The following is a 27045-nucleotide window of genomic DNA, read 5'->3' on the forward strand; positions in this document are numbered from 1 at the left end:
GAAATAATCTGAGCTCTATCTTTGTATCGTCCCTCATTTCTTACTCTTCTTAAACATAAATGTTTAGAAAAATAAACCTTTTTTTTTCTTCTTCCCATTTAGGCTTACATTAAAATCTATCAAGGAGAGGAGCTACCTCATCCGAAATCTATGCTGCAGGTATTTTATTTTCTTTCAAATCTGATGAGATGATGGGATGAACTTTATCAGTTCTTTGCAACTGAAGGATCACGACTGCTGTGGGCCTGGAGCTCCCCCACACAGCTGCAGTTCTTGAAGGATCTGTGTGCTTTGAAAGCCACCTGAACTGTGATGGTTGGGTACTTTTCCCTCAGTTTCATCAACCAAATGAAATTAAATCAACCAAACCGGGCGTCTGTCGGGTTGGTTGGGGTTTTCAGCTGCTTTACTCTCTAAGCATGAGTTTTCTGTAACTTGCTGTTTGACTGGGAGATGTAAAAAATGACGTCTTGCACCTTTAACTACAGTAATGGTCCCTGATGTGACACAGAGAGAAAATAAGTCTTAAACACTTAACAAACTTGACAATTACAACTGACACCAAAACTGTACATCTATAACGCAGAAATAATACCAGCTTCCTTCTTTCCCCTCAGGTAGTGGAAGTAATCCAGTACCAGGATTTAAAATATAACAGTTTAGTGACCCCTATGTGCTCATTAACAGTAGAGCATTGAGAAGAGATTGCTCACGATGAAAAGCCTGTACAAGCAAGCTGAGGTTTGTTTGCAGCTCTGTTAGAAGGCTGAGGAATGACAGCAATGTGCTTTAATGAATATTGTTAAACTCCACTTCTTTTTGTGTGGCCTTTTCCTGGCCCCCAGGAGCTCTGAAGGTTTTGGGGAGTAATGCTGTGTAAAACCTGGGAATGCTGTCAATGACACAGGATGCTCCGTGTTTTCCAGGCAACAGCTGAGGCGAACAATCTTGCTGCTGTGGCAGGAGCTAAAGACTTGTACAGCAAAGGCATGGAGCAGGTATGGTGGCACAAGCTTTCCTCAACACCTGCATGCACATGCAGCCCTTCAGCTCCTCTGGTGTCCTCTGTGTGTGAGCACTTCAGAGGGGAAGGTGCCTCGGGGCCAGCACTTGGGTGCTTTCTGCCCCTGCTCTGGTGCCGGGGAGCTGTGAAATGGGTGTGTGGGCAGGATTCCCACCTGGCAGTTCCCTGTACAGCTCAGAATCCTGTGACATGGAATGCACAAGCAGGGGAGCAGACGCTTGTTGGGTCAGGGTTGCACTGTGGTGGAATTCTGAATTGTTGGCCATTCATCAGCTGTGAAATGCAAGGGTTGACGTGATTCAAAAACTCAAAGAAACCCCTTGGAACACAAGAATAACTTCGAAAAACCTGTGTCTGTAATTTCCCACTCGCTTCTTCTCTTGATTCTAAGCTGAATGCTGGATGGATTTCATACTTTAATGTGGTGGGATGGCAGGTTTTATCATAGGAAATTCTGAAAACCATTACATGTCCCATACAGCTCAACAGGACTGTGCTTACTGTGAAACTGTACAACCAGAAGGACCGGTAGGTGTGAGAACACGCTGCAAACCTAGCTCCCCATTAATTAGGCTAATTGTGGTCTTCATTGCGGAAGTAGCTTTCTGTTTTGAAGTTCAAGAGCTAGTGCTGGTGGCAGACAAGCCAGTTCCATTTGTTAGCAGGCTGTTTGGAGAGTGTTCTGCTGGTTTAAGGGAACTCCTCCATTCCTATTTTGGAAAATGTCTTGAAATAGTAAATGTGTTGTTTATAATAATTGCCAAGTCTGCCTTCCAAACTTAAATCTTCAATGGTTGTTGAGATACTGGAGCTGTGAGGTTTCTAACTTGGAGCAGGGAATAAACAGAAACAGATGTTCTTTTAAACAGACTTTGTTTCCATAGTAATGTTCCCCCAGTACTGTGTATTTTTATATCCCTGTCGAGATATGCACAAATTATGGAATAGTTTTTTATCCAGCTGTCTCATATGATGGTCTTGATCTGACACAGCTCTGAAACTTCTATTTTTAAGAACAAAGGTGGGAACTCTTTGGATTTAAAACTGGATTATGTAAAGGTAGTTGTTGCTGCAGCTTCTGAGTTGTCCTCATGAAGCAAAGCCCTGCTTTGCTGAGTGTGCATAACCAGAATACTGTCCCTGAAATGTAAGGAACAACAGGTGCAGTGTCACAGAGTGTAAGAAAACAGTGGCAGTTATTTGTGTGGTGGCCTCCTGATCCCTCAGTACCTCCTGGTGTTTAACATGCTCTGAGTGATGAGAAAAAACTCTTCTGAAGGATGAGACTGGGGAGGCATTTTCCAGGGAGTTTTGGTGGATGTGGAGGGCTTCATTCTGGGGAAGAAAGCAGGGATGTGGCTGTTGTCCTGTCCTGGGCTTGCCTGGAGTTCGGTCCTGTGCTCTGGGTCTGTGTGTGGTTGGACAGGGGAGGCTCCTGCCCTGCCATGGTCCAAAATTCCTTTGGCTTGTGGCTTTTTAATCTTCTTTTCTGACAGAGTCGGGATTAAATGCTCGAGAGATGCAGTTTGTGTTTGGACTCAGATGTTTGTTAATTCTATGTTACAGTCTCACAAACTGTGAGTCGTAGCTAACAAAGTGGAAAATGGCTCTGTCTCTACCTCTCTACAAGGCCTTTTAAGGCTGAATTGTCCAATTATTAAATGGCACCTCAATTATTTGTACTTTTAACCCAAGAACCAACCACCCGTGGCCCGCAATGTGGATTTTTCTACCCAATTACAAAACCCCACCAGAGCCATGGAGAAGAAGGTGAAAAGGACTCAGCCTCTGCCCTGAATCCTCCATCTTGCTTTATATCTGTTACTATATTCTAAACCCTTCAACTCTGAGTTTCCCACCCTGTGCTGTCCCACCCTTCTATCCAAACCCCACAGCCACAATCCCAGTGCTGTCACTCAGTTTTGGGAGCCTTTTCCACGGGCTCAGGTCCAATGCAGAGTTTGCTGGGGGGTCAGTGCCTGTGGGCACAGAAAGCCTGGAATCCTCAGTGCCCAGGGCTCCAGCGTTGGCTGATTGACTGTTGTGGCCAGGGGGGCTGCAGGGGAGGAGGGCAGCGAGGGGCTCTGTGAGCAGCAGCAGCTCAGGGTGTGACTGTGTGACTGTGGTTGCTCCCACAGGTGTGTGGGGGAGACAAGCCTTACATTGCCCCGTCGGACCTGGAGCAGAAGCACCAGGATTTCCGCGAGAGCGCCATCCGGCAGTTCCGCTCCGTCAAGAAGATGGGAGGGGAAGAGTTCTGCCGGCGCTACCAGGAGCAACTGGAGGTGGAAATCGACGAGATCTATGCAAACTTTGTGAAGCACAACGATGGCAAAAACATCTTTTATGCTGCTCGTACCCCTGCCACTCTGTTTGCGGTCATGTTTGCCATGTACATAATCTCAGGAGTGACTGGGTTCCTTGGCATGAACTCCATAGCTGCCCTGTGTAATCTCGTGCTGGGGATGGCTCTAATATCGTTTTGTACTTGGGCATACGTTAAGTACTCTGGGGAATTCAGAGAAGTTGGAACAGCCATTGATCAGATCGCTGAAGCTATATGGGAGCAGGTTGGTATCTGTTTTTATTGCGAAATCTTGCTGTCTTGAGCAGACATTTCAAACAGTTTCTGCTCCGTGCTGAGAGGGAAAAGCTGGTCTAGACCTAATGGAGAATGCTAGTGCTGCCAAAGGGAAAATCTGCTCAGTGGTGTGACTGCTCTCTTCAGGAACAGATGCTGCACACAAGGAATGTTGAATAAGCTTAGGATATTATCCAAGAAGTGCTACTGAAGGTGCGGAAGGTTACTTAGGATGGTAAAGAGTGGAGGGACGCTTCAAAACTCTTTCCTTATTCAGAGCAAGGAATTGATTAGTCCTGGCAGAGAACTGGCTGGGTGATGGCTTCCAGCAGCTGCCACCGCAGGGTGCACAGCAGGTTTCTTCCATCAGGGAGACTTGTGCTGTCTGTGACAGCTTCAGTGGGTGCAACTGCTGTTTGCAAGGGATGCCCAACAAATTCCTGAAAGAAAAGATGTGAGTGTAAGGACAACAGAGCTGGAGGAGAAAACTTTCTGCATAGGGATTTTGCTGCCTGAACTCTGTTGACACAGCTGTGCCAGTAAGGCCAGTGTGAAGAATTCTTGACCAGTAGGTTTTGGAGCATTCTGAGTAGCTCTGTCCAGTGCCAGCAGAAGGGAAAGACTTTCTTGCTGTTATTACTGGAAATAAAGGGTGCACTGAGTTTATCTGGGGGGACATTAAAGTGTGTCCTGCGAGGCATGAGCAGATAACTACCTGGAGCCTTCTGCACAGATGCTTGCTTCCACAGCTGGAAAATTCCTGTGTCCTAGGCACCGGCACACTAGGGCCTCTCTGAGCAACCTGCTGAGGGTCCCAGTCAGGTCTTGAGTTACATTGGAGCAGAAAAAGTGGATTTTTAAAACTAGGGAAATGAGCATCAGTAAATAAATGGGTAACTAAATCTCGAGTTAGCACCACTCACTGGTGATTAAAATTGAGGCTCTCCAGTACTACTGGAGCTGCTGCTGCTGCAGGACACCCCAAGCTCACAAGGCTTGGCTGGGCTGCTGCCTTTCCTGGAAGGGGGAGAACTTGGCTTGTGCTGGTGGGAGCTTGCCATCGTGGGCTGGAGGAAGGTGGTCTCCAAAAGACCTCAGCAGTGTTGCTGCTAGAGCTGCGCATCACCAGTAATATGCAAAGCACTGCAGGTCCTGTCTGAGTCACTCTGATTAAATCCTCGTTCTTGCTGTTGATTTTTCTGAATCTCTGCCTTTCTTTTCCCTCCTTGCTTCAGAGGAATCCCAGGAAGGTGAGAAGTTACTGGCAATCAGGGTTTTGGTTTTATTTTTGTTTTTTTTTTTTGTTCTGATCTTGATTGAGTTTCTGCTGTGTTGTGAGAGCCGTTTTCCCTAACAGCTGAATTCGTGTTTTAGGTGTTTTCCAAACTCTTTGAAGTCCTTAGACGCCGAGCGGTTCGTCGTGCTCTCACATCAGTGCCGCGACAGCGACTCTCATCCAACAATAACAAGAAGAAAAACTAGCCAGTATTTTTAACTTTCTTTCTGTATCTGAAGTGTTCACACTTACACATATAGGACAATAAGCTGGACCGTCTGGGCCGGTCTGCATAAATGCTGTAACCATACCAGACTGATGCTGCATATGGGGTATGGAATTGCACATCCATCTTCTAGGAACTGTAAAGTGGTTTGAATTCAGTGAAATTACTGCTGTGTAGGAGGGGTATCACTTGTGTCCATAGCATGTGACTGCTTTAACCTCATTACTCTAGCAGCAAAATTCATTTCTCTTTCAGTTCATGCCACTTTGTGTCAGACTTCATCACTCTAATTTTTTTTCATGATTTCAAGTCTCATCTCTTTGTATGATTTTATACCTTTATTTTCCTTGGTTACCTCATTTTCTTGTTTCTTTTGCACATTTCTCATTCCACAGGTGTTGAAGCCCATGAGTGATAATTTGATGGAGGATCATATGAGGCAGTCTGTAAAAAACTCTATCAAAGCAGGCCTGACCGAGCAGGTGGCTCACCATGCCAGACTAAAGACAGACTGACAGTTCGTCTCCTCTTCAGCTCTGCCCTCTCATCCTAGACATGCTTGCTGTACCATGAGAACTCAATAATAATAAACAAACAAAAAAAATATAAATAAAAATAAACCAAAGTTTACAATCAACTGTAGAAGTAGTTTAGTGTGATTGGCTTCACAGATTGCTGCCATCACCGGGGAAGAGTTAAGGTTGTCAGTGCTCAGCTCCTCAGACAAAGCGGTGCGTGGAGCCCGCGGGGGTGGGAGGGAGGGGCTCGGTTTTCCCCAGTCCTGGTGCCCCGTGCCCGGGGAGGGAGGGAGCTTCCCCAGCGCTGGGAGCGTGTCCCTGCAGGAGCTGACTTCAGGGAAGCGTCTGAGCAGCCCCGTGTCCCCGGCTCGGCGCCGAGCCTTGGTGGGAGCAGCCCCAACATCACAACGCGTCTCTTGCTTCTCTTGCCTTTCCCCAGCGTTCCACAGATGCATGTGCTGGTTCCTCTCACAGAACTGGGCTGTCGGGCAGGCACAGAGGGTGCCTGGCCCCGAGGGAGGTGCATATCGGAACTGAGCTGTCTTTTTCTGCAGTTTTAGCCTTCATGTATATAATATTGCCATTAATTCTTACTGGGGGAGAAATTCCATCCAAAAAAATGTTGCCTACAGCTACCAAGCGATGAGTTAGGATTGTCTGTACAGTGTGTTTAGTTTTTATTTTTTAAGAAATTCACAGATAGGGCATGTATATGAAATATAAATATATAAATACGATTTTGTATCAAAGTTTTGTAGTTTATGGCAAAACCTGGTTCCGTGGTAGCTAAGTGCAGTTCCTGTAAAGGAATGTTTGTGGCTCATGTAAATGTGTGAATGCATCAACAATTTGAAGTTTTTTGATATATTTGTGATATTTACCTGCCTTGAGCACTGCAATCTCTCACCCCCTTGGGAAAATCAGTGGGAATGTTTGTTGTGAAACTCTTGTCTTCTGTTGCATTTTAAAGTTATTTCCTGTAATTTATTTTCAGTACATGATTAAAATCAGTTGTGTATATATGAAATGAAATCCGTGCTTATTTTTAAAAGATGTTCAAGTATTGTATTCTACTACATAAACTATGTCAAATACTTATCCTGACGATTATATGAACAGATCTGTTCTATTGTACTTCATAGCTTTCTATTGAAGCCGATGTTCCTCTCATGCTTGTCTCTGGAAGGTGACCTCTGTCCAGCTCATACCCCCCTCCCTGGATAGGAAAACCTCCTGCTGTTCTTGAGCACGCTTTTGCCTTGTGGAGTTGCTTGTCAGATTCTGCCCTCCGACAATTGTATCACTCTGAAATCTTGTTACTGGCTTTACTCTCATTCTTGGCTAAATCGGTATCAGCTGTGTGGAAGTGTAAAGGCAGCTGAGTTATTAACTGCTGTAGTTTCAGCTGGAAATGGCTGTGTGCAATAACTGGGGTTTCTGCATTCCTAAACGGTAACAGCTTCCATCAACATTCGAGCTTTAACATCTCCCCTCTCTCGAGTGAGGGAAATCATCTGTCTAGGACTAAAAGCAATTGCACTGTGACTTTTGCACGGCAAAGAACTGCTGGGGAGTGGTGGTTTCCTGCCCTCTGCAGGCGAGGGCTCAGCTCCAGGGGAATGATGCTAAAGATGAGGTAGGAATGTCGCATTTTATGATATCTCAAACCTGTACAGATTAAATACTGTTATTCAAACAAGCCAATGCTTTGGTGATTAATCTCTTACTAATCAAGTGTCACACAGGGGCTGGCAGGGCCACGCCTGCCCTTCCTGCTGGTGGTCTCCAGGAAGGTGCAGGTCAGGTGTGAGGCCGTGCCCTGCGGAGATGGCAAAAGCGGAACTCTTCCAGCACGTGGACAAGGAGTTGCAAGGCTTTATCTGGGCTTTTCTTCAGGGTTTGTGGGGGGAGATTTCCTGGGCACCGTGCCACGAGGTTGCAGCGTGAATACAAAATCCCTCGAGCTCGTGGGAGGGAGCACAGGTAGGGAAAGGGAGGGGTCAGGTTGATTTTTAACCCAGTGTGGGAAGTGGATGTTTTAGGGGATAAAAGGGGCTGGTCACGGGGCAGCAGGCTGCTGCTTTGTCCTTGTTTGGCCCTGTTGACTGTTAACCCCGTGTCACCTTTCCTGGGAGGGGGGACTCCATCCTGTGGGCACAGAGGTGACAGTTGCAGGGGCTGGGATGGGACCTGGGGTCACAGGGCTGCACGTTTGGAGGGGCAGCAGCCTGGAGTGAGGTTGTGTCACTTGAACAGCGAGCTGGATTTGGTCAGTGAGTGGGTCAGGGGCCTGGGAGCCAGCTCCTGGGGCAGTGCTGGGTCTGGGCTGGACATGGCTGTTTCTGCACGAGGTGAATGCAGGGAGCAGAAGATGGAACTGACCTCTGGCCAGCTCCTGCCCCACAAAGGGACACAGCAGAGCGAGGTAGGAAAGCTACAGGGAAGAGCCTGGAGCTGGAAAAGTACAGGAGCAGATGTAACGAGGTACAGAAGCACCAAGAGGTGGAGAAGGTGACAGGACGGGATACCTGCTGTTCAGGAAGTGTGTGCCCAAGTTCCTTGGCATGGGAAATCCTCATCTAGAGCAGCAAGTGTGGTGATTCCTGGCTCTAGAAGGATGTAACCAGCAGGAAATTCCTGGCTATCTCCTAAATCAATTTTCCTACAGCAGGCTAGGGCTAAGCCACAGATTTTTCCTGTAGGTGTCTGATCCTTAAAGGTTAAGGAAACTAAAAGTACATCAGGTGGTGTGGCACAACACTAACGAAAGGGTAGAGAACAGGAAGCCCTGGATTTTATGAACCCAGATATGGGGAGTGTCCAATGTTCTGTTTCATTATTCCAGTCAAGTATGGCAGTATCTCAAAACTCCCAGCCTGATACTCTGCTGGGTTAAAGTAATCCAGCACAGGTTATGGTCAAACCTCCTTTTTTTATTGAAAAAGATGGGCGGGAGTACAGACAATATTTACACAAGTTCCCAAGTGCAGCTCAACTCAAGAACATATGACCAAAAATACGATAAAAGGATGTGGGTCCAAAAGAGAATTGTGGAGGGCACAGGACGACTTCAGATGAGATCAGCCACTGGAAGGAGAGAAAAGGGAAGAATTACAGGTGTGAAGTGGGTGTGTGGGGTCTCGCCAGGAGGGCAGCACTCACCGTTCATGGGCATCTCGTCGATCTGGGTGGAGTAGTACTGCTCGATGTCCCGCAGGATGCGGATGTCGTCGTTCTTCACGAAGTTGATGGCCACGCCTTTCCGGCCGTACCTGCCCGAGCGGCCGATCCTGCCGCGGGAACAGGGAACAGGGCATGGAGCTGCTGTGGGAAGGGGGAGCTCCCGCAGCCCCAGGGGAAGGCCCAGCCTACCTGTGGATGTAGAGCTCTCTGTTGTTGGGCAGGTCGTAGTTGATGATCAGCGACACCTGAGGCACGTCCAGGCCCCGGGCCCAGACGTCTGTGGAAATGAGAACTCGGCTGCAAAGAGAGGGGCAGGGTCAGGGTCGGGGCTTTTCTGGGAATGCTCAGCACAGAGCAGCCCTGCTGCTCCTGCTCCCCCTGCCCACAGCACCACCCACACTTCTGCATGCAAAGTGTCTCCTGCATTGTCACCAAACCTCAGTCACGACAGGACCAAACCAGCCTGGATCTTTCAGAAGGAATAATGCTCCCAAGTGTTCAAAATACCAAAGATGGAGCACAGACATTTTTTTCCCTGATGTATTTTAAATGCCGCAACTCCCAACGTCTTCAGCAAAATAGAACAGACTAATTCTACACCCAGAGGTAAGAGCATCCTTCCTTGGGAAGTGGCAATGTCTCAACCCTTCCACACCACAGGAGATAGATGGAAAGTTCTCCTTAATCTGGGCTGAACAAAGCCTCGAGAGGGAGGTATTCTGGCACTCACCTGGCACCAGATCTGAACTCTTTCATGATGGACTCCCTCTCCTTCTGGGGCATGTCCCCGTGCATGGATGACACTGTGAAGTTGGCTTCCCTCATCTTCTCTGTGAGCCAGTCCACCTGTGAACACAGCCTGGGTTAGCCCTTGGCTCAGACAGCCAGACACAGCAGCCGTGCTCCAGAGAGTGTGCTGAGATGAGCTGCTATGGACTGAGAGACATTTCCACAAGCACTCGGAGACAAAGGGAAGTAAACAATCCTCACAGAGCATCAGCTGTATGATACAGGGCTCCACAAGCCCTGAAAGGAAATGCATTACGAGCATTTATTCAGGAAGTGTGGTTTTGCTCCAGGAATTATAAGGATCAGATTGAGCCCATTCTTACCCACTTCTCTAAAAAGGCAATTCCTGTCAGCTGTGCAGCTGGGCACATCCCAAAGGTCTAATCCATGGTCCTACTGAGCTGTTTCCAGATGGGGGAGCAGCCAGACCTCTTAACCAACCCAGCACAGTTTGAGACCCCCTCAGGAAGCAGCATGGCCCTCTGCTGGCCCCTGTACCTTTCTCTTGGTGTTACAGAAGATGACAGCCTGGGTGATGGTCAGCGTGTCGTAGAGATCACACAAGGTGTCAAACTTCCACTCCTCCCTCTCCACAGCCACGAAAAACTGCTTGATGCCTTCCAGGGTCAACTCATCACTGCAGGAAGAACACCACAAGCAGGTGAGCAGCAGTGAGAAGGGCTGGGTGTGCCTCACCAGAGCCCACCCCTCTGCCCCTGTTCTACAAAGTCCTGGGAAAAGTCATCTTTAAGAAGGGCCCTGAATATGACACATTCAGCAGAGACTGGAACTGCTCTGCTCCAGCCACACAGCTCCAAAGGGGAATATTTCTGTTCTCATCATTTTTCCATTCCAGCTCCTCGACAAGAGAGAGACTCCTCCCCAGTCCCAGTGCACAAGGACCTGTGACACCACCAGGTGTAAACTCCAACAACACTGAGGATCAGTCAGTTAAAGGGTTTTTTTGCCTGCTATGTGATAGGAAATTATAGCAGGAAGCCTAAAAAATCCTCTGGGGGAGCCCAGGAATTGGATAAGTGAGACGGACAGATTTCCTTGAGGAGAATGAGGGGACAGCCAGGCTGAGCAGCAGCACACACAACTGGACAAGGATAGAGTCAGGGGGATAAGTCAGCCCCTCCTGGAAAACAGGACAGGAGCACATCTGGGATGTGAGAAGGAACATGAGACACTCTCTGTACATTTAAATCAGTTAACTGTGAGCTGCCCAGGGCTGCAGCATCTCAGAGTCCCTGATCTCTCCAGGGAAAGCCACTCACCGTTTCACCAGGATGCGGATGGGGTCTGTCATGAATTTGTTGGTCATTTCCAAGATTTCATGTGGCAAAGTGGCACTGATCAGAACCACCTGTGTGGCTGGAGGCAGGTACCTGTACACATCATAAATCTGCTCCTTGAAGCCTGCAGTGCAAATCAAGCCACACACCATGGTTAGCACACCCTTCTCCCAAACACGCTCCCCTTTCACACTGTGAGCTACAATTCAGCTCTGGCTCTGTACTGTGGGATGAACACTGTTGTGTAAATCAGTAACATCAGACAAGGCATGCTCTGTAGTTTAACCCATTACAGCCCATCTTCCTAAAAACCAACTTTTAGAAGTGGGCCTGCTAGCTGGGACACCCTAGAACCCCAAAGAAGCAAGGAGAAAGCAAGCAAAAGGGAGACAAATGCTTTACCTTTATTGAGCATTTCATCTGCTTCATCCAAGACCAGCATTTTGATGGCACGAGTTCTCAGACTCCTGCGACGGATCATATCTGCAAGATTTCACTCTGTGAGATGGGAATGCCCTGAAAACAGCTGAGCCCAGACTGCTCCCACCCCTGGCAGGGCATTCTGCTGGAGGAGGGACAGATGGGAGAAATATAAAATGCCAGATGAACTTTTTGTCAGCAGAATCCATAGATCCTGTTTGAGAATCAGCTCAATTTGGCAACTGCTACGTTTTAGGTTTTTGTTTGTGTTTTTTCACTTGTTGGGAGCAGCTGATGCTCTCCCAGTGACAGGAGCTTGTCAGACCCAGAAGATGTGAGCCTGAAGGCCAACAATGCCCCTGTGGTAACGGCCACAGTAAATGTTAAACCAGAAGGTACCAGCTGCAAGGGCACCCGATTTAACCAACATGCAGCAACAACCAGGACACAGAAAACGGGGGCCTAATTTTGGCATTCATGTAGGCCTGGCTTCTACCCCCTTGAAGATTCAGGGCTTGTAATATTTTCTCCTTTCTCCAAAGCCACCACGTAAAGAGTCACCTCAACAATGAACAGCAAAGCACAAAGAAAATGAAAATACCACCACCACCGATTTCCCTGCAGCCTTTCCAGGCACTAGAGCAGCAAGTTACCTTGTTGCAGTTCAGCCTGCTGTTACACTAACAGTGTTAGGATAAATTTCCTTACCAAACACCCTGCCCGGGGTGCCGGCCACCACGTGCTGCCCGTAATCCAGCTTGCGGATATCCTCCCCCACGTTGGTGCCGCCGATGCAGGCATGGCACTGCACGTTCATGTAGTCCCCCAGGGCCAGCAGCCCCTGTGTGCACACAAGGAAATGGATTCATTACCCCAGGAGCTCTCTCCTCAGGAGATGAAGGTTTGTGTGTTTTTCAGAGATGTCAGCACAAGGAGAAGTGGGATAAGCTGTGCTTTCAGCTCTGAGAAGCAGAGAAACACCAGAGCGCTGGCCCCAGGCCTTGGCAGTGCTCTGCAGACAGGGATGGAACTGCTCCTACCTTCTGGATCTGCACAGCCAGCTCCCGAGTCGGCGCCAGGATCAGGGCTTGGGTCTCGCGGACCTGGTAAAACAGGGAACCCCACGGGAGTTAACCACAGCCAGAGAGATGAATCCACTGAACGGTGTCTGTGAAAGGTCACAGCTGAAAGCTCTATCACTGAATTCTGTGCTAAAGAAAAAAGAAGTGTGGACATTTCTGGCAGAATAGACCACACTTCCAGCCTGTTTCAGTTCTCTGTGTTTGGTTCAGACAAACACCTGGCACTGCTCAAGGGCTCCAAGACAAAGTTTTGAAGTGTCGCCTCTAAAAGTATAATGAGCAAAAGCTGCCCTTTGCACTTAGAACATGCAACCTTTGTTTTCATGTCCCCAGGCAGTGACACATGAGGAACAACCCCAGCCCACTGAAAACCACCCTTTTCTTCAACTGTACCTACTCCAGAACTATTGGATGGACACGATGCCCCTGAGCGGAACAAAAGCAAACAGCTGTCTGTCAAACACCTGGGTTTGATTCTGTGCAATGCGTGGCAGCTGTTCAGACAGGCTGGTGATGCTGTTAGGACTGCCTGAAGGCAATTCTGCTTGCTGAGAGATTACCTTTGCCCTAACAGGTGAAAGAGGTCAGCTGTTAAAGAGAACTATGACTACAAGACACCATCTGAACTTATTTTGCCAGACTGGCTTTAACAGTTAAATTGTTACAGAGTCTGGTGAAGTTCTCAGTCAGTTTCTGTCTGAGGTTCCCTGGCCATAATGAAAAGATTTTAACGTAAACCTTCATTTATTCACTCTTAAAGAACACACTTTTATGATGAAGGCCAGTGATCTAGTAAAAATGACTTTTAGCACATGCTGCTGTGAGATTACCTGTATGTCCAGGCATTGTAGAACAGATATGGAGAACGTTGCTGTCTTCCCTGTTCCCGACTGTGACCTGGGAGACAGAGGTGTGGTGAACACTCTGCATGTCTGGACAAACAGTACAGGCAATTTAACACATCCCACCCCTCTGCACAGAACTCAGCAGTGCCAACCAAGGCTTGCTATGATCACAGCCTGATGTGCAGCTTTGAGAAGCTGGGACACAACACCCCAGGGTACCCAGATCTGGCACGTTCACTCCTTATCAGACCAGCATTTTAACTTTCTGCCATCTGCCACACATACACTTTTCTCCAAGGAAACGACAGATAAGCCAATGCAATTTGCAAGGCTAGTAATTTGCACTAGCGACCAAGAAAGGATTTTTTTCAGTGGGATGCATATCCTTTTTTTGTCTCTAAGACATATTTCTTACAGTGACTAAACCTAGAAAACTTTGGCATAACCCACTGTTAGGATCACAAGCTAGGCAATGTCACTGTTTTGCTTGTCACATCGAAAAACCACACAATAGTTTGGATTGGAAGGGAATTAAATAACATCCCCCCTGCCATGAGAAGGGACACCTTTCACTAGACCAGGTTACCCAGAGCATCATCCAGCCTGGCCTGGAGCACTTCCAGGGATGGGACATCCACAGCTGCTCTGGCCAACGTGGCCCCAATTCCAGGTCTCTCCCCACGCCCTGCCAGGCACCATCCCAGCCCCACGGGTGGCCGATCCCGCTTCCAGCCCCACGGCAGGGAGTGGGACCGACACCACCCGCCCCGGCCCGGCCGCACTCACTGGGCGATCACGTCTCTTCCCTTGATGATCTGCTTGATGGCTCGCTGCTGGATGGCCGACGGCTTCTCGAACCCTGCGGGACACGGCACAGGGTCAGGCCAGGCCCCGGCGGCGGCCGCGGGGCGCAGGGCCCTCATCCGGGCCCTGCCCCGGCCCACGGGCCGCTGCTCGCCCTCAGCGCGTCCCCGGCCCCGCGTGCCCCGGCCCCGCGTCCCTTCCCCCGCCGGCCCCGCCGCCCACCGTAGGCGTAGATGCCGCGCAGCAGGTCCTCCCGCAGGCCCATGGTGTCGAAGGTGGGCGTCACGTCCACCTCCTCGCTCGTCTCGAACTCCACCTTGGTCATGTCCTCCTCCTTCATGAGGCGCTTCCGCGCCGAGCCGCCCGCGGACCCCGCGGACCCCGCCATGGCCGCGCCGCCGACACTCAACGTCCGTCGCGCGCGCCCTGCGCCGCCACTGCGCCTGCGCGGGGAGCGGGGCGGGAGCGGCTCGCGCCTGAGCGGGGAGCGGCGCGCGTGCGTGAGGGGCACGGGGGCGCGCGCGCAGCACCACGGGATGGCGGCGCACTCGGCCGGGCTCTCAGGACATCGCCCGGCCCCACGGGGTCTGGAGCGTCTCCAGAGGGAGAGCCCGTGACCTCCCTGCCCTGGGCCGCCCGTTCGGTGCAAAGAAATTTGTCCCCGTGCTGAGGTGGAACTTTGCGGGTTAGTTTACGGCCACTGCTCCTCGTGCCGTCATCGGGAAAAGCCTGGCACCATCCTCTTGGCACGTGCCTTTGAGACATCTGTATTTTTGTACGCATGGCTGATGAGATCCCCAATCAGTCTTCCCTCCAGACTAACCAGGCCCAGCCCCCTCAACCTTTCCTCACGAGAGGTGAGCCAGCCATCAGCATCATCTCTGTCGCCCTCCGCTGGCGCCTCTCCAGGAGGAGCCTGTCGTGGCCCGAGGAGCCCAGAAGTGCACAGAGGAAAGCGGCAGGATCGATTCCCTCCGCCTCCCAACGCCGCTCTTCCCCATTCACCTCAGGAAACGCAGCCAGGGGCTGGACGGGGCGGCGGGCGCGCCCTGCGCATGTGCGGGGCCTCAGCGCGAACGGAGCCGAGCCCAGCCGAGCCGAGCCGAACACAGCCGGGCCCGGGCCGATGGTGCCGTGTCCGCGTTCCCCGCGGATGCATCGCCCCGTTTTCCACGGTATGTCCGTGTCTTTAAAGCAGCCAAGGCTCAGCAGCTCCGTGGGATGAGGTTTGTAAAAAGCGTCCTGGGTGATGGTCTCGATCTCTGCAGCTTGGGTAAGGAAGCATTAAGTCATTGCCAGTCCCCTGCACAGGACAGTTCGCTTGTGTTCCAGACATCACACGCTTGGAAAGGTTTTTCCATCCATTTCCCCGTGCCCCCCGCCAAAAAAAAAAAAAAAAACATAAAAGGTAAAGATCAGGGTTTCCTGAGAACAGCTCAGGCCAAGATGTTTCTTCCCACGGTGGGTGATTCCGCAGACAGCAGTCAGGCATCTGAGGACGGTGATTTGGCGAGAGTTCTTCACCAGTTTTTAGATCTGGTCTGGAAGGCTTCCTTGGGAACTGCCTGAGTAGGAGCAATCCCTGCCCAGGTGCTGTGGGATTGTCCTACAGAACAACAGGGGGCTGCTTGAGCCTTATGGGAGGGAGAGGGATGCACATCCCAGCAGAGGAAAAACATCCCCCCAGTTCTAGTACTGACCTCAGAAGTGCTGATGTCTCTGCACCTCACATGTGACACAGATTGTCCTCCTGTTAGTGCATGAACAAGCTTCGTCCACGTTTCCTTTGTTTGATGTAAAATAATATTCTCCTTAGTGCTCTCAGTTCCAAGGATTGGCAAGGCATTTGCTTTTGAAGTAGCAGCACGTTAATGTGCTTAGGTGGAAGTGAATCTCTGCTTACCCTGACAGCCAGGACAGCTCAGTCCAGGATCTTGAGAGAAAAAAAGATAAGAAAGGATAGTTTCAGATTCTGTTGGCTTAAGACTTTGAGGTAACAGCTCTCTGAAGACAGGCTTCTTCCACACCTGGTACAAAATCGGTGCTTTTGGAAATGTTGTGAGTTCTGTATCAGCTTTCTGGGTTCTGCTCTTTGGTCAGGCAGAATGTTGGCTGGCAGTCCCCATGTGACAGCTTTCACAAGACCCTATAGGTGATATAACTTTCAGTGCTGCTCTTTCTGCAGCCTGGGGTTGTTTCTAAAATGTTCTTCAGTATTGATTTGGTCTCTGAAGTTTCCCTTTGGTATTGAAAGCCATCAGTTTTCTTCTGCCAATTTGGCCCCACTGACTTATTCCTGCGGGTTTTTTTCCTCAGCATCAGAGGGGAACGCTCAGGGAAGCAGCCTCTCCTTCTGGCCAAGCTACCTGGGCCCACATCACTTCTCCAGCATCAGCGAAGGCACTGGATTTGCCAAGCCTCAACTTGTCCTTGCCACCTGAGCCCTGGAAGAACTTAGAGGAGACCTCAGGGTCCCTGGTGCTGCCTGGATCTGCTGTGGTGGGTGAAGTGAGCGACTCCTGGGGTGGGAGAAGCGCTTGCAGCCAGGTTCAGGGCGGGTTTGGTCACCCCTGGGCTGGGGGAATGTGGGGGTGGATGTCATCTGGGCTTACCTGTGAGTTGGGGGGACATCCCTGAAGGACTGGAGGGTGGCCAGGTGATGTAACAACAGGAATTCTGTTGGAACTGTTGGAGGAGGGAGGAAGTGATCTCTGTCTGTGCTGTTCCTGCAGAGGAGGAGCAGCAGCACGGAGGAGCCTGGCAGGGCTGCCTGCAGCTCTGGACAGCACACTCATGGTCCCCAGGAGTGGCCTCCAGCAGGCAGCGGGCACCTCCTACAGATACAAACTGCAGTGCCTCTGGTAAGGACACTGCTCCCTCTTGTTGGAACCCTGGGGGATTCCAGACCACCTGTGTCCACAGGCACTGACCCCCCAGCAAACACTGCATTGGGCCTGAGCCCGTGGAAAAGGCTCCCAAAACTGAGTGACAGCACTGGGATTGTGGGTGTGGGGTTTGGATAGAAGGGTGTGATAGCACAGGGTGGGAAACTCAGAGTTTAAGGGTTTAGAATATAATAATATATATATAAAGCTAGATGGAGGTTTTAGGGCAGAGGCTGAGTCCTTCTTTTTCACCTTCTTCTCCATGGCTCTGGGTGGAATTTTGTAATTGGGTAGAAAAATCCACATTGCGGGCCGCAGGTGGTTGGTTCTTGGGTTAAAAGTAAAAATAATTGAGGTGTCATTTAATAATTGGATAGTTTGTTCTTAAAACACTTTGTAGAGTGATAGAGACAGAGCCATTTTTTAGTTTGTTAGCTAGAACTCACAGCTTGTGAGACTGCAACATAGATAAGAGCTAATAAACATCTGAGTCAGAACAAGGAACACCGTCTCACGCATTTAATCCCGACTCTGTCAAAAAGAAGATTAAAAGCAACACCAGTGAGGAGGCCCCTTCTGTGGGCTGCCTGAGGGGTCTCCTCATGCCCTGCTCGCTGTGTCTGCAGGAGCCAGGTGAGGCAGATCGCCAGGGAGAGGGACAAGGCCAGGCTCAGTCTGGAGAAGGCAGAGAGACACTGCCTGCAGCTGGGCAGGGAGCTGGATGAGCAGTACACGGCTCTGGAGCACACCCAGAGCAAGCTCAGGTAGGAGGGCTTCTGTTGGTGGGGTGGAGAAAATGTCCTTACGCATCCCAGTGTCCCTTTTGAAACTCCCACTTGTTTTGCCAACGTGCCAGTAGCAGGAACGTCCCAGGAACATGCTCTGCCTGTCCCAACCGTGTTGCTTTTTTCCTCCCAGGGATTTTCAGGCAGAAATAGAGGCAAAAGAGCTGCTCTTGCGGCAAGCAGTGAGTCACCAGGCAAAGCTGGAGGCTGATACACGGCTCCTCCAGGGCAAAGAGGCCAAGCTGCAGGGGAGACTGAACCGTGTGATGAACGTAAGTAAAACTGCCTTGGATGAAACATCCTTGCTCTTTCAGAGGTGGCAAAGCAGAGGTGGTGACAAATATAGATGCTTCACTTCGCTCCTGTTGGGAAGAGCAGGAATTTCCTGCAGGGGAATCATCAGCCACATCCATACAGTTGTATTGAGTACAGGCCTTGTTACCTTGCCATGGCATTACCAAACTGCTGTGGTGTCTGTTGGCAGTGGTTTGGCCCTTGGGAACACCTGAAAACACAATGACCAAAGCTAAAACTGTGCCAGGGACCATGTCAAAGGCAGAGAGCATGGTGTCTGCATGCCTGGGATTACCCCACTTCTGTTCAGTTAGAAGTCCAGGTGGAGATAGCTCAGGACTTGCTGCCTTTGTTATCTGTGGGGGAAACCACAGTTTTGGGGAGCAGAGGGAGATGATCCTGTGGGGCTGTCTAGCTCTTACTGTGCAAAACCCGCTGCTGTCTTTTGGAGAGATGAGCCCGTGTGGTGTCAGCAATGTGCTGTCCTGTTGTGGTTTAGGGATGGTGCTCCCCAATTTAGTTCTGCTACCAAGGCTCTCCAAACCACTCCGCTGCTGGCTCACTCCTTCTCTCTGCTTTTCAGTGGCTGGAGAGGGGAACTGGAGGCACAAAAGGCAAAGACCTTGGGTTGAGATAAGAACGGTTTGCTGGAAACAGCAATGAGATGAGAAACAACCAGTGACAGCAACAATATTAACAACAGAAGTGTACACAAGAGAGGGTGATTTCCGTGCCAAATGCTCATTGCAGGGCAGCCACATTTTCTCTGGAAGGCATGTCCTTCTCCCTGGAATCGAGACAGAGTTCCTTCCCTCTATCCCCAGCAATGGCTGAGTACAGAATTACATCTGGGCCTGAGCCACATCCCCCCCTGGTTACTGCAAAGACCAACCCTGTCCAAAGATCAAACCAGGCCATGGCCAGGCTCTCCTGGGAGCTCTGCTGTGTCTGGTGTGCTGATGTGCCAGTTGTTTCACAGCTCCCTGCTGAGGACCTGTGGCTGATAAACCCATCCTGCCACGTCAGGACCCACGGCATCAGGGAGATCTCCATTTTATCTGCAGGAGAACACGCAGCTACAAAACAAGGTCACAGAGATGGCTGAGAAACTGTCAGCCTCTGAGGAAATGGTGTTGGAGCTGCAAAAAGAACTCAACCACATTGTGAAGGATAAGGTAAGCTCTCTCTGTTGCAGTCGAATAAGGACTTTTCAGGAATTCATGAAAAAATTGATCTTGTATTTTTTGTGTCAGTGGCTACTGTCTCCCCCTGTGTGAGCTCTCCTGCACATTAATGACAGGAGGAAACTGGAGGGAAAAAGAAAAGGGCGTGAGGAAAGTTTCCAGCTGTAGAGAATTCTACAAATGTGCTGAATGTACAAAATTCTACAATATACAAAAAATTTTACAAATGTTTCTTCAAGGGAAAACTTTATAGAGTTCGGTTTCCAGGAAAGTTTTATTTTTCACTAGTATTGAAGTAAAGGGTTTGTTTTAGTATCTTCCACTCCCAAAGTGAATCTGGGGAAGGAAGTCAGTCTGTGATCTTGCTAGCCAGGAAAGGCTGCCCGTGTTTTGATGTCTCACATGTGGAGAAGAATGTTTTTCCTCCTCTTCCTGATCCATCCCACAGGCAATGGGCCCCTTGGGGAGCCTTCTGTTAAATGTATGGGGGTAGCACCATGACCCCAGCGATTTAGCAGAGCTTTTGACTCTCCATTTGGGGATGATTGTCTTGCTGAGCAGTGTTTCCTTGTGCAGCTGGAGCAGGGGGAGCCCCAGAGCCCAGAGTTCCTGGAGCAGAGCCAGCGCTTTGCCGAGATTGTGCAGGAGTACGAGCGGCAGTGCCAGGTATGTGTGTGCTGCTGGGGACACTGCTGCTCTCTGCAGCACATCTCTGGGCCTGAGGGAGTGGAAGGAGGCACCCCTGATCACAGGGCACAGGGATCCTCTCCTGAAGCCCTCCATGGGTTGTTTGCCTTGCTGGGATTTTGGCAGGAGACAGTAGGGAGTGGATCCTAAATTCCTTCCTGCCTGTAGCCACGGACTGTTTTGTTAGGGAGCCATGTAGCTCTGTTGTTAAGGACAGACCACCCTGGCCTCTGCTGGATTTCTTCTTGAGCACGAGGAGAAAGCTGCTCTCCTAATCTGGAAACCCTATTAACAGCTAAAAGTCTTTTATCTTTTTGTTTTCCCTTCCTTCTCCTTGCCGCTACTTTAAAAAATCCCCCAAATAACCTTGTTGCTGCTGAACTTTGCTAGAGAGTCAAGGTAAGCCAGTCCAGAAATCTGCTGTGTGTGTGTGCTCCAAGAAGTGGTGCTGTGTGTTTTGTATCTCCTGCAGTGTCTCCTGTGTTTTGTATCTCTGTGCTCCTTCCCAGAACCTGGGGCTCTCTGGGGCCCGAGCACAACCTCTGTTTCCCTTCTCCCACTTGTAAATTCTGTGTCTTGCATTTTCAACTTGTGTATCTTTAACGTGTGCTGGGTCCTCTGTTCTTCGAGTCCTGTGCTTGTCACGTTGCCCATTTGTCCCCAGATGCTGTGTGTGGCTCCCCTGAGCAGGGACAGGGACAGTCACTCCCCCCAGCTGGGGCTGAAGTGCAGACTTTCAGCATTCTGAAAGGGGTGCATCAGGCAGCCCTTGTCCAAGCTGTAATTAAAGGCAAACATTCTGAAGCGCTATCCAGGGCAGCCTTGCTCCAGGTGGCACCAGAGGGTTGAACATGCTCGTGCTGCAATTTTTCCTCTCATTGAGCAGCTCCAGAGCTGTCCATGGGAATGCTGATGGATGGAAAGGTTTGACCTTCAGGCTTCAGCTGCCCCTGTGAGGGCACCCACTCTGGTTTATCCTTTACCCTCATTGAATGCTCTCAGCCCCCCTTTCCTCTTTAGAGTGGAGAGGAAACCAACTGGGTTGGCATTTGTCTGCATCTGCTCAGTAATATTCGTTAGTTGGAAGTGTCCTAGTTCCTAATCTCTTGCAGCACATCACTTTCCTGGGTGGCAGGACAGGGGATCTAATTGGATGTCTGCTCAAAGTGGACAGCCCAGAAGAAGGCAGGATGCCTTGTTGTATGCTGGAGCTTCCAGTACAGGACAGAGGATGTGAAGTGAAGGAAGCAGCTGCCCATCTGCAGACACCTCCATGGAAGGGGCTCCTTGCTTGGTGTTCAGCTCTGCTGAGGGAGCTGGGGTAACCTCCTGTGCTGGCCTTGGGCTGTCCCTGGCACCAGGACCTGCCTCGTGCTGTGCTTCCCATGGGATCAGCACCTTCTTACCTGGTTTTATTCCTTCTGCAACCTGGAAGTGTTCCCTGCCAGAGGCCCGTGGGCTTTGTTTCACTGGGAATCCTGCTTGTTGGCCAGCCTGTATGCCCACAAGGGGGTCTGAAGGGTGTAAGCACAAACCAACCTCTGGGCTCATGCTGAGACCATGATATTTCTTCTGTGTTGGGTTCTACCAGTGGTTATTGAGGTCAGGAGGGTCTCAGGAGGCCCAGCCCCCTGAGGTGTCTGCAGACCCCCTGGTTTTGTGTGCTTTTGCTTTCAGGGGCAGCTGCTTTGTGCTTTACAGCGTGTAGTGATACACACAGTGTATCTTGGTCATGGAAATCTGGGGTTACATTTCTCCTTTGGCTCCTCCAAATCCTCTCACGCGTGCCTTTGCTTGGGAAGGCTGTGCTGGGGCTGGGGGAGCTCTTGGTGCTGCAGGAGCTCTGTGTGTCCCGTGCCCTGAGCAGTGTTTGTTGCAGGTGCTGCACGGGCAGAACGGAGCGCTGCGGAGGGAGCTGCACCGGCTGCGCCTGCAGCTGCAGGAGAGCAGGGCCGAGCCAGGGCTGCCAGCAGCAGGTAACCTGCAGGAGGGCTCAGTGCCCTCCTCTCAGCCAGAACAAAGCTCCCTCTGCATCCCGGTGTGCCTGGGAGCGTGGGGAGGCTGCTTGTGCCTGAACTGCTGCTGCCAGTTCTGGGACTGGGAGGGAGGAAGGAGAAGATGGGTGGTGGGGAGGAGGGAGATGGAGGAGAGGAGGGTTTTCCCCTCCCTCCACAGGTGATGGAACCTGTGAACTAGGCAGCTGTGACAGATTTTCAGTGTTGAAACAATGCAATAAAGAGGAAGTAGCCCAAATCTGTGGGTTGGAAAATTCAAACTGAGCGTTAGATAAAAGCTTCTGGCTGAGAGGGGTGATGCAGCCCTGGGACTAGTTGCCACATAGATGGGGAATGTCCATCTTTTGGGGTTGTATGGACTGGATGAAGCTGCAGCCATCAGTCCTGGCTTGTAGGGTTCTCACAGGGTCCTCTCTGCCGTCACACCCCTCTCCAGGCCTTCTTGTCCCTACTTCTGTGTTTACAGAAATGTCAGTCCCAGTGGAGCAGCTCCAAGAGCAGCTGCAGGAGCTGAAGGTGCAGCTGGAAACCGAGGTGAGTGGGCTGGGGGGAGATCTCCTGACTGCTTGGTAAGCACAACTGCTACAGTGTGACTGATGAGACATCTGCTCCAGAGAGTCCAGGCTGGGACCTCGTCACTCCTGTGGGTGATTTTTTCCTGATTTCATGTGCTTCTCCAGCCTGTCTTAGCTGCTGGGAGGGTTTGGAGCCTTTGCCTCACTGGCTGCCAAAGGCTCTATGGAAATCACTTGTCACCTGGTGAAATGTTTGTGTGGGTCTTGTGAGAAACCAGAGATCACTCCGTGAACTTTGAGAGGGAGAGGAAGGACAGCGAGGAAAGCTTCAAGGCTGAGATGTGCAAGATGGAAAGACCAGAAAAGACATCTTGAAGAAACAGTTGCAAAGTACGGGGCTATAATTAATAGCCTGAGAGAGCAAAATCCCTGTTTGAGGGCTGAGATATGGGGTAGGTGAGGGAGAAAGGAAATGACTTGGATGAGGTCTGAGGTAGACCAGGAAAACAAACTCAAATAACAAGAACACGAGGCATTTAAACTATTTTATCTCTGGTGAATGGCAGATGGACTGACTGCTGTGGGGAGCTTTCAGAGCTGCTAGAAAAGGAGTGATGGGTGTGAGTCTTTGAGAAGTGCAAAAGGTGTGGGAACGTTCTGTGAAGTTTAACAAACTGCCTTGACTTTGCCACATAAAAACCCCTTTGTGTTGCATCTCCAGCAGTAGTACATTCAGAGGCTGGCTGAGCTTTTCAAGCTGTGATACCAAACCCAGAGCAGCAAAATGGTTTTTATCTTTAGGAAAGATGCAGAGGTTGAGCACGGAGTGTCCTGGAGTGAATGGCAGCATGAGGACAGCTGTAAGGCTTTATTGCAGCAACATTGGTGTGAGAGGAGGTGATTTCCCAACAAGAAAGGCTCCAAGGTGAGGCCTTCAAGAGCAGGGCACCCATGAGAGGCAGCAGTGGAAGCAGATAAAAAAAGGCCAAGTCTTCTGGGAGACCAGGAGTACCAACGGAAGTGGAAGGATGATGAGGCCACCTTGGATTTGGGGTCACAGCTGTTGTGTCCAGCACTGTAAAATCACAAAAGCTGATTTCTTTGTCCTTATTCCCCTTTCCTTCCCTTCCCTTGAAGACCTGCTCCTTCTCTACTATTATTTCTTAATTGTCCCCACATGTTTTGCCTGAGTTATGGGAATTTTTTTTTTTTTTCAGTTTTTTTGAGTCGTTGCTGTCATTGGAAACCAAATTGGAAAAGATCAGGGAGCCAGCACAAGAATGCCAGAGTAAAGGGGGCTTGTGCATGGTTTTCTCACTCTGCTGTTTCTCCCTGCACAGGAGACCTGTGGGAGTGAGTTGGGTAGAGGGAAGGTGAAGGAGCTGGCTGAAATAGCAGAGTTTACCAGCATTGGTAAGAAGGCATTAACACCAACTGCTAGGCTCTTGGCTGAGGGATTTAGAAGGACAAAAATCTGCCCGTGTTCTTAGAGGAGAGCAAAAGTGTTTGTCTCAAGCATTCAAACCCAGTCTTGCTTTGAAGAACCAGCTTCATCTTATAACTTGTAAAGCAGTGAAAACTTGTGTGACAGAAGTCTTACAGAAGGGGAAAGTCTTTAATGACTTCCACTCTTTCTCCCTGAGATTCCTCTCACTCCCAGTCTCAAACCCACACGGCTCAGTCAGTCTTTGTTGCCTGTGTTCCCACCCCAAGCCTCTTGTGCATGATTTGTTGGGGTTTTTTTTGTTGTTTTTTTTTTTTTTTTTCTCAACCTTTTCCAGAGTGAGAAGGGCAAGGAAGAGCTTGATGTGCAGAGGCATCAGCTGTGCACTGAACCCCCTGAGCTCAAAGCTGGGCACAGTGCTGGCCCTGGCAGTGCCCAGCTGCAGGGCCAGAGGCTTCTGGAGGCCGAGTGGCCACGAGGAGCAGAGATTGCTGCAAGGCTGGAGCAGCACCAGAGGCATGCGGCGTGTTGGCTGGAGATGGAGCTGCTCCAACAGCAGCTGCAGGCCTCTCAGGAGAAGGTAAGTGTCCTCCATTTGGTAGCAGGCTGCTCAGCAACTCCTGCTCCTCACTGCTCAGCAAGGGGAGCAGAGGGTCTGTGTGTCTCCTGTAGCTCTCAATCCCGCACTCTGCAGGCTGCCCAGTGAGCAGCACTGCCATGGCCCTGCAGCTCTGGGGCTGAGGGCTCTCCTCTCCCCCAGAACACAGCCTGGGCTGTCCCCTTGTCAGCTCGGAGCTGTGACCAGCTGTCTCCACCTTTCTGTGTTGCAGCTTTTGGAGGCCAAAGCAAGCCTGAGGCTGGCCCAGGCCCAGCACGCCCTGCAGCTGCAGCAGGCCAAGGCCCAGATGAACAGCATGGTGCCAAAGCAGCAGTTTGAGCAGCTGAAAGACTCCTTGAGAGAGGAGCAGTGCAAGACCCAGCAGCTCCAGGAAAGGCTCCAGCAGCAGGCTGAGCAAACCTGCAGGCAGCTGCTCAGGACCCAGGTGAGCAGGGAATTGCAGGGGCTCACTCAAGGGTACTGTGAAGGGAACTCTGCTGGCCTGGAAGGCAGCTGTGACTGAAGCCACCAGAGGTTTGGGTGGAAGATGCTAGGTATAAAGAACCCCCATGGAAAATGCCTTCAAATTCTCCTGATTACCTTCAAATTCAGCTACATCTTTAATGATTCATGAATCCTCCAGTGACTGCCCTGCACTCAGACAGGTGGGGTTATCTCTAGGGCACTGAGCAACCAGGCGCTGGGTTTTTGTGAGTTTGTCTTCTGGGCAAAGACAGGGCAAATTAAAACCTAAGGAATTATCATGAGCAGGCACAAGGACTGCATCCAAGGAGACTTTGAGTTTTCCCCAGGACATGGCTGGGAGAGGGGAGGCCAATGGCTTATTTTTATAGGAAACATTGCTGGAAATTCTGTGCCGTGTCTTAAAGCTGGTTGGGTGCAGACCTGGGGAAGGTTTTAGTGCTCTGGACATCTGTCCCACTGCTCTGCCTCAAGGGGTGTGAGGGTCCATGAACAGCCCCTGGGGAAAGGGACAGCACAGGGTTGCCAGAGGCCAGGACAGTGCTGGGACAACCCCAAGAGTGGCTTTCTTGCCCACTGCAGGAGGAACACGAGCAGCTGCTGCAGGCAGCTGTGGAGCAGGCAGAGGGGCTGGAGCAGAGCCTGAGGAATGCTGAAGCTGTGCTGGCAGAGAGGGCAGCTCAGCTCAGAGATGCCCAGGTGAGTGCAGGAGGGGCTGGTGCTGTGTGTCCCTGCCCATCTGGGATGCTGGACCTGAAGCCTCCTGTCCCTGCTCTAGGCTCAGCTCTCCAGGAACAAACTGTTGATGGAAGAGCTCCGTGGGGAGAACAGGAGGTTTGCCATGGCCCTGCAGGCTGCTGAGCTGAAGCAGAAGAGCATGGAGGACAAGAACCAGCTGCTGGAGGAACAAGCCTCAGCTCTGAAGCAGCTTATTGGCAAAATCACACCAGCATCTCTGAGTGGGTGATGGGACACGTGCAGTGGCTGGGTTGGGAAATCAGCCTTGTCCTCTCTGGTCTTGCCAGGATTTTCCTGCGCAGACAACAGCAAATGGGGAGCCTAGAGTCCTTTGAGGAAACTGGTCCTGTAGGCAGCTGGATTTCCCACTGAGAGCAGCAGCCTTGGTGCCTTTCCCAGGGGCAGTGTGCTGTTCTGTCATGTCCCAGGGCAGCCATCTCACAGGGTTGTGTCTGGTGGTGCTGCAGGTGCTCCCTCTCTGCAGAAGGGTGATGTTGGAGCCACACTTCCATCTCAAAAGCCAGGGCAGAAGGGCCTGCAGGTCCCTGTGCCTGGCTCGCTCCCAGCAGGAAAGCTGAGTTGTGGCATTGAAACTGTAATTTTGTAATGTAATTTCTACATTTTGTTTGTAATGTTACAGCACCTCCTCCTATCCCCAGTCTGCTCTGTATTTCAGTAACCCTCCCCAACTGCTGCTGAACATTTATTCCCAACAACTCCTGCTAAAGCCTGAGCCTAGGATCCAAAACCAACCAGATCGTTGCCTGTGCAGTGAGCAGGGCAGAGCAATGCTGTCATGCCCCAGGCATTTATCCTGTTTTCCTACATTCTTCCCCAGCTATTTGCTTTTTCAGCTCCAGTCTGAGACAGGGGCTAAGCAAACCTGCAGTCTTACCTAGGGCTAATGTTTCTGCAAGTGTTTTCCCAGACACAGCAGCTCCATTAGGAAAACCAGACAGGGAGAGCAGCTCTTCAGCCTTGTGGTGGTTTTGTGCTAACCAGATCCCTTAAAACCCTCTGCTCCCTTTCCCAGCCCTACTCCAAACAGCCTGTGGGCCCTGCCAGAGCAGTGCCCTGGGATAAGAGATTCTGTAGAGGAACAGAGGCACAGACCAAGCACACTGAGAAAAACCCAGGCCCATGACCCAGACTGCAATGATCATTCACATAGCACCTCAAGAAACAACATTTCTGGGTCTCTGATGGGGACAAGGCCTCATGCCTGATCCTGGGAAGAACCTTGTGCAGCCTTACCTGGCACTTGGAGGAGCAGTTCCACTGAGATACTTCAATAACCATCACACTGCAGGGACAGCATGGGTTTGGCTGCAGAGCCAGATCACAGTGCTGAGTGAACACCACATTTAATCT

The 27045-nt window shown here is 50.7% G+C and overlaps 3 protein-coding genes across 9 annotated transcripts in view; 2 read left to right on the plus strand and 1 right to left on the minus strand.

The window, feature by feature from the left end:
- The window catches only part of ATL2 (atlastin GTPase 2), a 36277-nt gene extending 30533 nt beyond the window's left edge, over nt 1-5744 (plus strand). Inside the window, exons 10-15 of one of the 5 annotated variants that reach the window (XR_010719825.1) lie at nt 103-159; nt 927-998; nt 3163-3594; nt 4841-4855; nt 4980-5213; nt 5503-5587. Coding sequence is in view for 4 of the 5 variants with exons in the window: in XM_066177660.1 (XP_066033757.1) it covers nt 103-159; nt 927-998; nt 3163-3594; nt 4841-4855; nt 4980-5087 (684 nt within the window). In the remaining variant the exon portion in view is untranslated. Of the gene's footprint in view, nt 1-102; nt 160-926; nt 999-3162; nt 3595-4840; nt 4856-4979 lie in introns of all 5 variants that reach the window. The other 4 variants (XM_066177660.1, XM_066177659.1, XM_066177662.1 and 1 more) reach the window with 4 other exon arrangements.
- A 2793-nt stretch (nt 5745-8537) lies between these two features.
- On the minus strand, nt 8538-14481 carry EIF4A3 (eukaryotic translation initiation factor 4A3). Its single transcript, XM_066177664.1, has 12 exons — nt 14269-14481; nt 14029-14101; nt 13228-13294; nt 12356-12418; nt 12024-12156; nt 11298-11378; nt 10878-11019; nt 10096-10234; nt 9539-9654; nt 8998-9105; nt 8788-8915; nt 8538-8712 (listed from the first exon to the last, which is right to left on the minus strand). The coding sequence occupies exons 1-12, from the start codon at nt 14432-14434 to the stop codon at nt 8696-8698; spliced, it is 1233 nt and encodes a 410-aa protein (XP_066033761.1). The 5' UTR covers nt 14435-14481; the 3' UTR covers nt 8538-8695.
- Nucleotides 14482-14686: 205 nt separating this feature from the next.
- On the plus strand, nt 14687-26390 carry LOC136286275 (ninein-like protein). 3 transcript variants are annotated; one of them, XM_066177665.1, is made up of 13 exons: nt 14687-15272; nt 16363-16545; nt 16779-16907; nt 17558-17695; nt 17850-17988; nt 19075-19185; nt 19771-19860; nt 21761-21857; nt 22363-22430; nt 24193-24435; nt 24686-24898; nt 25519-25635; nt 25715-26390. In XM_066177665.1, exons 3-13 carry the CDS (start codon nt 16840-16842, stop codon nt 25901-25903), a joined length of 1473 nt encoding a protein of 490 aa, XP_066033762.1. In that variant the 5' UTR covers nt 14687-15272; nt 16363-16545; nt 16779-16839; the 3' UTR covers nt 25904-26390. The 3 variants fall into 3 exon arrangements, with proteins under 3 accessions (XP_066033762.1, XP_066033764.1, XP_066033765.1); XM_066177667.1 differs by having other exon boundaries at nt 14687-15221; XM_066177668.1 differs by lacking the exon at nt 17558-17695.
- Nucleotides 26391-27045: the final 655 nt, after the last annotated feature.

The sequence above is a fragment of the Chamaea fasciata genome, unplaced genomic scaffold (genome assembly GCF_029207755.1).
Source record: "Chamaea fasciata isolate MVZ Bird 193981 ecotype frontalis unplaced genomic scaffold, bChaFas1.0.hap1 SCAF_3, whole genome shotgun sequence".
Lineage (NCBI taxonomy): Eukaryota > Metazoa > Chordata > Aves > Passeriformes > Sylviidae > Chamaea > Chamaea fasciata.

Coding starts and splice junctions, on each gene's coding strand:
- EIF4A3 (XM_066177664.1), bottom strand. CDS start 14,434: ATGGCGGGGTCCGCGGGGTCCGCGGGCGGCTCGGCGCGGAAGCGCCTC. Junction 9,655..10,095: donor TCTGTAACACCAAGAGAAAG/GTACAGGGGCCA, acceptor CTGTGTTCACAG/GTGGACTGGCTCACAGAGAA. Junction 8,916..8,997: donor AGAGAGCTCTACATCCACAG/GTAGGCTGGGCC, acceptor TTCCCGCGGCAG/GATCGGCCGCTCGGGCAGGT.
- LOC136286275 (XM_066177665.1), top strand. CDS start 16,840: ATGGTCCCCAGGAGTGGCCTCCAGCAGGCAGCGGGCACCTCCTACAGA. Junction 16,908..17,557: donor TACAAACTGCAGTGCCTCTG/GTAAGGACACTG, acceptor CTGTGTCTGCAG/GAGCCAGGTGAGGCAGATCG. Junction 19,861..21,760: donor AGTACGAGCGGCAGTGCCAG/GTATGTGTGTGC, acceptor TGTTTGTTGCAG/GTGCTGCACGGGCAGAACGG.